This window comes from Stomoxys calcitrans, chromosome 5, assembly GCF_963082655.1.
Source record: "Stomoxys calcitrans chromosome 5, idStoCalc2.1, whole genome shotgun sequence".
Classification (NCBI taxonomy): domain Eukaryota; kingdom Metazoa; phylum Arthropoda; class Insecta; order Diptera; family Muscidae; genus Stomoxys; species Stomoxys calcitrans.
The window spans coordinates 140,932,110-140,943,584 of NC_081556.1; the positions used below are offsets into that span (position 1 = coordinate 140,932,110).

Consider the following 11,475-nt stretch of genomic DNA (forward strand, 5'->3'; position numbering starts at 1 on the left):
GCGTTCGACCGCTATCGTGATTTCGACAGACGAACATGGCTGTTTAGACTCTATGAGATCGCATATCAATATTTCAAGGTTTTACAAACGGAATGACTAGATAAGTATGACCTCCATCCTATGGTGGCGGGTATAATAACGGTATTGTGGTGTGGTTAACTTTTTTTGAATTTACTTAAAATAATTTGAATCTTACCAAAGGCTTGATTTATTCACTAGAATATTTTTCAAATCTTTATGAAAACCTGAAAAGTAATCTTTCGGCCCAAAAAGTACCTTTTTAGTACCATTTCAAAATTTGTATTTTCCATTCCTGATCCATATACACATGCATGTACATTTGTATATGTGGGCTTCTTGTTTGAGTCACCGGCTGCTCCCCAATATATGTTCCCCCAAAAAATAGAGAGAGAGAGAGTTATGTGCAAAATAAAACTAAGGCCATTCAAACGCAAAACCTAAACACCCATGGACAGAACTTCGCATATATTTGGCAGCATTCTAATGACAGTGCTCGTGGAAGGTTATTTTTGCAAAACAAACTCTCATTTTACTCTTTCAGCCCAAAAAGTACCTTTTAAGTACCATTTCAAAATTTGTATTTTCCATCCCTGATCCATATACACATGCATGTACATTTGTATATGTGGGCTACTTGTTTGAGTCACCGGCTGCTCCCCAATATATGTTCCCCAAAAAACAAAAACAGAGAGTAAGAGAAGGAGAAAGGCCGCCATAGAAGAGAGAGAGAGTTATAAGCGAAATACAACTAAGGCCATTCAAACGCACAACTTAAACACCCATGGGCAGAACTTCGCATATATTTGGCAGCATTATAAAGAAGACAGCGCTCGCGGAAGGTTATTTTCGCAAAACAAACTCTCATCTTACTGGATCTATTCACTTTTGATTGCGTGACATCATTCGCATCATTTGGCATTTTGAAAAACAAGTCATACCTATATAGTGAAATATAAAATTAAAATTCTCCAGTAAAAAATGTCCGAAATTGAAAAGAAATTTGCTCGTGGTGGAGCCGAATTGACTTTGGAGCTTTTCGACAAACTACAGGCCTCCACAAACAAGGACAACATTCTACTCTCACCGCTGTCCATACAAACAGCCATGGCTTTGGCCTTTGCCGGTGCCAAAGGTGCGACTGCTGATGAAATAGCGTCTGCTATGAAATTTGTATCCAAGTGTCCCAAGGAAGTGGCTGAATCATTTCACACTGTTTTGGCTAAGTATCAAGACAGTGCTTTGGTGAAAATCGCCAACAAGGTTTATGTCCAAGAAGGCAATGCCATCAAACCTGAATATGCCACAGTGACCAAGGAAAAGTATCATGCTGCAGCTGAAACCGTGGATTTTGCCAAAAGCGAAGCTGCCGCTCAAAATATCAATGCTTGGGTTGAGAACAAAACTGCTGGAAAAATTACCGATTTAGTCTCCGCCGAATCATTGGGTCCCGATACCCGTTTGGTCCTTCTCAATGCTTTGCATTTCAAGGGAGAATGGCAAGAGAAATTCGATGAAGAAGACACTCGCGAAGATGATTTCTGGCTTAATGAAGAGGAATCAGTACAGGTGAAATTTATGTTTCGTCAGTCAAATTTTCGCTACGGCTATATAAGGGAGTTTGAGTGTGAAGCCTTAGAATTGCCCTACAAAGACTCGGATCTTAGCATGTTCGTTTTATTGCCCGATAAACGTGATGGCCTAAAGGATTTGGCTGAGAAATTAAAAACCGTCAATCTATTGGACTTGGATCAGAAATTACATGATGCCGATGATATGATTGTGAGATTTCCCAAATTTAAAATTGAATACTCCATTGAATTGTCGGATGTGCTGAAAGAGGTAAGCATTGTTTGAATTTTTTTTCATTAAAGTGAAAGGAATAGAAATGGATTTAGGGTGATCCCACGCACTCTTATCATCTTTGGTTATAGATCTCCAACTTTTCCGTTGACAAAATTTTGAAACTTAAGTGAAATTGAAGAAGAGAAAATAAAATCTAAAGTAAATAACTATGGGAATATTGAAAGAGAGTTAATATGAAGAGTAATATTTACTCTCTTAGATGTATGTCATTTCATTATTACTTCGAGTGCAATTTCAAAACATAAAGCTGTACTCACAGAATGGGTATGAGAGTGTGCCGAAAAATGTGTGTGTATACATGGAGAAGTGAAGTCTTTTACAACAAACTGGTTCAAATTATTGTTTCAAAAATTAGAGAAAATATAATATTGTTAACCAAATTTCAAACAAATAAATACATAACAAGTAAAGACGTATTAAGTTCGGCTGTGCTGTACTTTGAACACCTCCCACCATGGATATAAAAGCGATTTTTTAAGAGCTATAGGAAAATTTTTCAAACAAAAAACACCTAAAATTCAGAGAAATGCATGAAATCTTTAATGTCTAAGATTTAATGTTTAAAGATTATTTCATGCAAATGTTGTCATACTCTTTCCAACATTTCGGCCGGTATCTCTCGAATAAATGCTTCAATGTTGTCTCATCATCCGTCAAATGAAGCGGGCTTGTCTGTATAGACACATGACATAATTACCAGGTAGTGTACCGTTAACAGCTGAGTAAAATTTTTTCTCAAGAAGTGCACTATCTGTCAACGAGTTTTGGTTGTGTGTGTGTACTATGGTTAAGAACTATAACACACAAACAACGAAAAATGGCGCGAACTAGTAACGAACTAGCACAAAATCAAAATTGCACTAATTACTGATTTTGACAGATACTGCCCGTTCAAAAACGGATCTGCCGTTCAAATTACGGATCTGTGGCAAATTCTGGCTCAACACCTCGGGTATGAATAATTTGATTCGTTTCAAATGGAATGACTACCCTCTATCCCTTGGTGATGGATATAAAATGGCATTAAGTTTAACCGAGCGAACTTAGGATACACTAAAATTCTGATATATATGCGTATTAATCAAATTTTGTGAAAATCCTGCGAAAAATGCAGCATTTATGAACCCAGGTCAGACCATATCGAAATATGGTTCGACTCGACCAAACTCCCCAAAATTTTTCTAATCAGGAGATCGTTCTAAATGGGGGCCATATCAAGTTATAGTCCGGTATAGCGGTATCCGCTTGAAACATTGCAAAGTTAGGTCTTATTGATGAGGACTCTGAGGGTTACAAAAGGGCCATATGGATTCAAATTTGAATATACCTTCCACATAAAATGGAATTGACCTTATGAGTGTCAAGAAGCCTTGAATTTTCTCCGATTTGGTTAATTTTTGCTATGTAAAGTATTTTTATACTCTACACCACCACTATGGTAAGTTTGTGCATTTGTTTGCAACGCTAAGAAGAAGAAAAGCTAGACCCATTGATAAGTATACCGATCGGCTTAGAATCACTTCCTGATTCGATTTAGCTATGTTCGTCTGTTCGTCGTCAGTCCATGCATTCTTGTGATTAAGTTACTTTGAAAAAAATCGGTACAGATTTAGATATAGCTCTCATATATATCTTTGATCCGATATGGCTCTAAAAGGCTGTAAAAACCACAATTTTCGTCCCATCTTTACAAAATTTGGCATGAGGTGCTTTATTTGACGTCCTTATATGTGTGCAAAATTTCATAAAAATCGGTGCAAATTTAGATATAGCACCCATATGTATATTTTATCCGATATGGAGTTTTAAGGCTGTAGCAGCCACAATTTTGGTCCGATCTTTTCCAAATTTGGCATGGTCTGCTTTATTTGACGACTTCATATGTGTGCAAAATATCTTTCATCCGATTTGGACTTTAAAGGCTGTAGTAGGCACAATTTTGGCCCGATTTCTACAAAATTTAGCGTGAGTTGTTTTATTTAAAGTCCCAATGCGAGTGCAAAGTTTCGTATAAATTGGTCTAGATTAAGACATAGCTCCCATATAAATCTTTTGTCCGATGTGGTCTTTTAAGGCTGTAGAATCCACTATTTTAGTCCTATCTTAACAAGATGTTGTACGAGGTGTTTTTTTTATTTGACGTCTTAATACGTGTGCAAAATTTCATAAAATTCGGCTCAGATTTAGATATAGGTCCCTGATATATCTTTTATACGAAATAGACTTTAGCCTGTAGAAACCACAATTTTTGTACGATTTTACTTGAGACGTGTAAATTGACGTTACAATAATTTTCATTCATATTTTTTTACAAAATAACTTAAAATGGTTGTATCTCCTTAAACTCTGAAGAGCTCAAATAAAAATATAATTAAAATCCATATAATCAGATATTGTCCGGCTATAGACTATAGGGTAATCTGCTTCTATTACAAATAGAGACAAAAAGTCCTTGTTTTTTAAGTTTTTTTTTTAATTTTTGAAAATCCTTTGTAAGTGAAAAAATATATTTTTTATAGCGGAATAAACAATAACCTGGCTACTTCACTTCTCCCATTTCTCTTCCTTCCTCCCTTTTCTCTTTCAGATGGGTATCAAAACTGCTTTTGGTCCTGCTGATTTGAGTAATATGGTGGAATCGGCCCATGGTCTCTATGTGTCACAAGTTTTGCACAAAACTTCCATAGAAGTCAATGAAGAAGGATGTGAGGCAGCAGCTGCTACAGGCTTTAAAATACAGTTTCGTTGCATGCCACGGAGATTTTCAGCTAATAATGCATTCTTTTACTTCATTTGGAATAAACGAAACATTTTCTTTGCCGGTGCTTTTGTAAAACCTCCAGCTGAAAGTTAAATTTTAGAAACCCCAACAGTTAATAGTATCTCCATTAGTTTTTCGAATATTTTTGTAAATTTAAAATGTGTGAAATAAAAAAAAGTGTTTTCTTTCAACATTTTCAAATGGTTTGAAAAGGAAAAAACTATTTTAGACACTTTAATGTCTACCCAAGAGATAGTGTTTTTTTGAGAGTTTCCCAAATTTAAGCTCAATGATAAGGGGACCTCCTGTTTTATGCCGAGTCCGAACGCCGTCCCACTTAAAAGTTACACCTCTTTGTTGAGAAGTTGTACATGGCTGAAATACTCACAAATGTTGCTACCATTTGGTGAGGTGATAACGGGGGCTAAAAATTGTTTAGGCCGTCAGGATTTGAACAGTCGCTCCCTGCCAAGAGATTGTCATTAATCAACATATGAACTCATGGCTCCATGTGTCTAATTGTTAAAGGTTTAGTTAGGAGACGAAACCTTTACAAAGATAATTGCGCAAATTCCTGCCTAATTCAAGTTAAATTCAATGTTAAGCCGGCTGTTTTTATGGCCCAGTCCAGACGACGTTCCATGATTGGCTTTCCATTTAGCTAACTTATGAACGGCTTGAGTACTCAACACAAATGATGAACCTTAGGCATAGATTATATGGTCTTATATATACAAAAAAAGTTTACCGATACTACTGAAAATGTTTTCTATTAACGAAACATTCCTTGCCCTAATTCAAATTCTTAAATCCACATTATAGACACTTTGTTCTTTTTTTACAGCTGGGAATTGTCAATGCTTTCGGACAAACAGCCGATTTCGGTAGTGTTTTAGAATTACCCCAAGGTATTAAAATTTCAAAGGTCTTACACAAAACCTGCATTGAAGTGAACGAAGAAGGTTCTGAAGCTGCAGCTGCCACTGCTGTAGTAGCCGTAGGTTATTGCATGCCTATGCAATGTTGTGCAAACCACGGCTTCTTCTACTTCATTTGGAATAAAAAGGATATACTTTTTGCAGGGGTTTTTGCAAATCCTCAATCCCAACAGTAACAAGAAACTAAATATTTTTTTCTCAAATACTAGCATGTATATGATTTTTGTATATATCATTCCCAATATTTCTAATAAATATTATAATCTAGTTGGATTTAGTTTTTTACTAAAAACATAAAGTTTTAATGAAAAGGTCCACATCAAAATTTGATAAAATTTTTACAAAAATTTTGGTGAAATCAAATTTTGACTAGAACCAAGAAGTTTAATGGGAAAATCGATTTATATGGGAGCTGTGATGATCATGGACAGAAAAATTTGAACTTCTGCGGGGTTTGCGATGAATGAGAATTTAGGATGGGGTGTTTAAATAACTTAAAATTATAGTATCTCCCTAAAATCAGTAAAAATCTTTGGAGTCTAACGAAGTTTTTATTAATGAACATTAATGAACACAGAATAACTTAAAATGCTCATATTTCCTTAATACCAATAATACTTTGAAGGAGAACTGTTTTATAGTTCACACAAAATAACTTAAAATGCTAGTATCACCTTAATACCAATAATACTTCGAAGGGGAACTGTTTTATAGTTCACTTCACTATAGTCCAATACAATACGATATCCTGATGACCTGCCCGCTTATTAAGTGATCAACTCAAAATTGAAATCAATTTACGATAATATTCCACATAGAAATAAGACTTGGGAATATTTCCTCCAGCAACCTAACTCTCTTCATTTCTCTTCACTCCTCCTTCTCTTTCAGATGGCTATAAAAACTGCTTTTGGTTCTGCTGATTTGACTGATATGGTGGAATCGGCCCATGGTCTTTATATATCACAAGTTTTGCACAAAACATCCATAGAAGTCAATGAAGAAGGATGTGAGGCAGCAGCTGCCACTGGCTTGCAAATTCGTTTTCATTGCATGCCACACACATTTATTGCTAATAGGGCGTTCTTTTATTTAATTTGGAATAAAAGTAACATCCTCTTTGCCGGAGCTTGTATAAATCCTCTTTCTAAATCATAGAAAACCAAAATCAGATGCAGCAAATATTTTCTGGAATAGTTCTTTAACTTCATAGTATGTAAAATAAAAGATGAATTGCTTTAACACTTCCAAATATTTCAAAAAGTAACTCCGATATAAATTTTAGAACCAAAATGTACCTTTGATCCATGTATGGACCCATGGCTATCGATGTCTAATTGCTAAGGGTATTGGTAAAAGACAACACCCTTTTACAGGTATGCGGTTAAGGAACGAGAGAAACTTAGCTCATATTAATAATTGCAGCCCAATTTAATTAAGACTTAATGCTACTTTACTTACTTAGTTGGCTATCATAGAAAGTTTGTTATCTGCGCTACTCGCTACTCTGTTCTCTGCGCTTCTCCAATTTCTGAAACCTAGTTTTGAGACGTATTTCTCCACTTTTTCTTTTCATCGGAGATTTGGTCTTCCCTTTCCATCTTTAGCATTAGGTCGTTATCCAAAAGATTTTTTAGCTGAGACTTCTTCTTCTATTCTGACAGTATGACCTAGGCAAAGTAAAAAGGTTCAATATGCGCAAGAATGGGGGATTCCTAGGTAGACATGGCGGCGGTAAGTGGAGTGGAGTGATTGGAGTGGTTTTAGTGGATTTTCAATCTATGACTTCACGACAGGATTTCCCTCTGTGGAGTAAGTAGACTGTACTTATTATTCCTCATACAGAGGAACAATGTTTGGGGTTTAATGGAAAAAAGAGGCGAAAACAGTGTATTACTCATCTTACCTGTGGTTGATGAATAAACACCAGAAAGCTTACAACTAAGAATTCCCTACCACCCATTAAAAATTAGGCCTGATAGTAAAAATGCTGTATCTTATATGTTACGAGCCGAACCGGGCCCGCTCCGCTACGCCTTCTTTAACTCTCTTATATCTTTTTAGGATGGGGACACTTCACCCTAAATGCGGATATCGAATTCGTGCTATTGTAGCCTTTGACGCTGAACGCGTTCAAATCCTGGCGAGAACATCGGACAAAGCGGTGTTTATCCCCTCTTGATGTTGGCGACATATGCGAGGTACAATGTCATGCATGGTCATTTAAAAAATGTTCCCCAAAGAGGTGTCACACTGCAGGACGCCGTTTAGACTCGGCTATAAAAAAAGGTCCCTTATCATTAAGTTTAAGCTTGAAACGGAAAGCACTCATTGATGTGTGAGAATTTGCCCCTTGTCGATTCCTGATGGTAATGTTCTTCCTTGGGAGAGGGATGGCACCTCAGACATTTCGACTCAAATATGGATATCAAATTCGTGCTGCACTTCCAAATGCCTTTAATTTGAGCCACATATTGCCATGGCCGGTAAATATGAACCGTTTGGAGGGTGTTTTGGGGCTGGGGCGGCCACCGGTACTTTGCATCAAATTCGTTCTTTATTCCCAACGGAAATGAAGTTTCAGTTTTCAGACCAAGTTCAAAACACTTGGTCCAAAATTGGATATCAAATCGTTTTGTACTCTCAAATAGCTTTCATTTGAGTCCATATTGTCATATAGGAAACGTACACAATCTGAATGAAAATTTTAAGAAAATGGGTTCAGTCTTAATGGGTTTAATGGCGTCCTTGAGGGGTGGCGTGACCCCCTTTACTTCGATCTGATTTTGTATGCCAGATTCGGAATCTATTCCCGAATACCTTTCATTTGAGCCCCATATTGAAATGAACGTCCAATATGTTTGTTTGGGTTGAGTTTTGGGGTTGGGGCGGCCCGATGGGTACTTAGACTCAAATTTTAATGCCATATTAGTATTCTACTCTCCAATACGTTTCATTTGATACCTATACTGTCCCGATCGGTCCACTTTTGATTTTGGGTTGCATTTTTGGCATAAGGGGGAGGGTCCGTTCCCCCTTACAATACCGAAAAAATATATAGTCAATGTTTGCTTCCTTCAAAAATTTCGAGAAAATCGGTGCTGCCGTTTTTCAGTGATTGACTAATGTGCCCATTTTGGGTGTTTTTGTGGGGGTATGGTGACCCCTATACTTCGACATGAGTTTGTATGCCAGATTCGTTATTTACTCCCGCATAATTTTCATTTGATACCCATATGGTCCTTATCGGTCCACTTTTGATTTTGGGTGGTGTTTTTGGGGTAACGGTGGAGGATCCGCCCCCTTCCGTTATCAATATATTATAAAGCCTATTCCTACTTCCTGACCATATTCGTAAGCTACTCCCGAATACCTTTCATTAGAGTTATATATTGAAAAATACGACACATATGTCTGTTTGGAGGAGTTTTGGGGTTGGTGTGGGACCTTAGGTGCTGGAATCCTATTTTTTAAAAACATATTCATAGTCTACTCTCGAATACCTTTCATTTGATACCCATATTGTCCCTATTGGTCCACTTTTGGTTTTGGTTGGTATTTTTGGGGTAACGGGGAGGGTCCGCCCCCTTACGATATCAACAAATTATGTAGGCTATTGCTTCTTCATGACCATATTCGTAATCTACTCCCGAATACCTTTCATTTGAGTCCCATATTGTCATGATCGTCCAATAAGCCCATTTTAGGAGTTTTGGGTTTGGAAGAGCGGCCCCCCTGTAACTTGGACCCAATTTTTGAATTTTTAATATAAGATTTTTTAATATATTTACATTATCCTACCACTTTCCTCTTACAGATGGGAATAGTCAGTGCTTTCGAACAAACTGCCAATTTCAGTAATTTATTCCAAACATCAGCGGGTATTAGAATTTCAAAGGTTTTACACAAAACCTCCATAGAAGTTAACGAAGAAGGTGCCGAAGTCACAGCAGCCACTGCTGCAGAAGGTGTATTTTACTGCATGCCTAGGCAATTTAGGGCAAATCGAGGATTTATTTACATTATATGGAATAAGAAAGAACTACTTTTTGCCGGATCCTTTGTCAATCCCCTATCCTAAAGATAGAAAAAGAACAAGTAGATCTGTAGATAAGTAATTTAATGAAATTCGTACCAATTTTTATACAAACTGTCATAGCATTCCAAATGGTGCCTAATAAATTTCCTTTATTTTCATGAAAAATTAAGAAAACATAGATCACATTTTCTTTGATAATTCACTTTCGGCGAAATTAACTTGAATTAAGTAATAAATGTAATAAATAAATGAGATAAATGAGACCAAAATTGTATGTGCTTTAGCCTTAAAACTCCATATCGGATAAAAGATATATATGGGTGCTATTTCTAAATCTGAACCGATTTTTATGAAATTTTGCACTCGAATTGAGATTTTGCACTCGAACTTCACGCTAAATTGTGTACAGATCGGACCAAAATTGTGTCTGCCTTAAAATTCCATATAAGATAAAACTTAAATCTTGGAGCTATATCTAAATCTGGACCGATTTTGGTAAAATTTCGCATACAAGTGAGGACGTCAAATAAAACACCCCATGCCAAGTTTTGTAAAGATCGGACCAAAATTGTGGCTTCTATAGCCTTAAAAGTTCATATCGGATGAAAGATATATATGGGAGCTATATCCGAATCTGAACCGATCTGAGCCAAATTGAAGAGGGATGTCAAAGAACCTAGCACAACTCACTGTCCCAAATTTCGGAGAAATCGGACAATAAATGCGCCTCTCTCGAGTTAAGGTTTTGGGTTGGCCCCAAAACCTTAACTCGAGAGAGGCGCTAGATCGGTCTATATGGGTTGCCCAAAAAGTAAGTGCGGATTTTTTAAAAGAAAGTATATGCAATTTTAATAAAACTGAGAATGAACTTTAATCAAATGTACTTTTTTTACACTTTTTTTCTAAAGCAAGCTAAAAGTAACAGCTGATAACTGACACAGGAAAGAATTCAATTACAGAGTCACAAGCAGTGAAAAAATTTGTCAACGCCGACCATATGAAAAATCCGCAATTACTTTTTGGGCAACCCAATAGTACCCTATTTGAAAATAAATTTTCTTAGAAATTAGAATTTCTAGTTATTTTTTGTCCATATATTCCTTAAATATTTTTAATTTTCTTAATTTGTTAAAATTTAAATTTTTAATTATTCTTTTTCAGATGGGCATTACCACCGCTTTCAGTAATGGGGCAGAGTTGTGCAATATTTTGGAAGCAGGCGAACCAATTCACATCTCCAAAGTAATCCACAAGTCCTCGATTGAGGTAAACGAGGTTGGCACCGAAGCAGCTGCTGCCACTGCACTGGAAATAGTGTTATGCTGCCTGCCAATGGAGCTTCGTGTTGACCGTCCATTTTTCTATTTTGTGTGGAATAAGAAAATCACTCTCTTCGCGGGAGCTTTAGTAAATCCTAGAAATGTGTAAAATATTTAATTTAATAAAAATAATGGCAAGTTTTTTGGAGAGTGTAGTTTTAATTTTGAGTTTAATTTCATATGGTGAGTGTGGGAGTGAGTGGTTCAGAGGTTAGCCTTTGAGGCTTGACATTTTATTATTTATAAACTTCTCTCTTAAGTGGTATCGCTCCACGGCAAGCCGTTCTGAATCGCCACTAAAAAAGGGTTCCCATATAATTGACCTTAAACTGGTACCTGACAGAGTGATATGAGAGAAGTATCCCCCCTGGTCTTTAATGGAATGTTCAAGGGCAAGATTTCTAAAAATTTCCATTTGAGTGTGAGTATGTAGATCGATTGGCATAATGTCGGACCCAAATGAAATGTGTTTGAAGTAAAGCAGGAGGCTTAATTACTTGGTTGACTGACTGACACAGGCCGTAGGATCCCTCA

At 36.6% G+C, this 11,475-nt stretch overlaps 1 protein-coding gene across 3 annotated transcripts; it reads left to right on the forward strand.

Annotated features, from left to right (window-relative positions):
• The first annotated feature begins 764 nt into the window (after positions 1–764).
• LOC106080739 (serpin B4) lies at positions 765–11,096 on the forward strand. Of its 3 annotated transcripts, none has more exons than XM_013242247.2 (2): positions 765–1,860; positions 5,490–5,809. In XM_013242247.2, exons 1-2 carry the CDS (start codon positions 1,000–1,002, stop codon positions 5,757–5,759), a joined length of 1,131 nt encoding a protein of 376 aa, XP_013097701.2. In that variant the 5' UTR covers positions 765–999; the 3' UTR covers positions 5,760–5,809. The 3 variants fall into 3 exon arrangements, with proteins under 3 accessions (XP_013097701.2, XP_013097703.2, XP_013097702.2); XM_013242249.2 differs by lacking the exon at positions 5,490–5,809 and adding an exon at positions 10,784–11,096 and having other exon boundaries at positions 767–1,860; XM_013242248.2 differs by lacking the exon at positions 5,490–5,809 and adding an exon at positions 4,472–4,894 and having other exon boundaries at positions 772–1,860.
• The last annotated feature ends 379 nt before the right edge of the window (positions 11,097–11,475 follow it).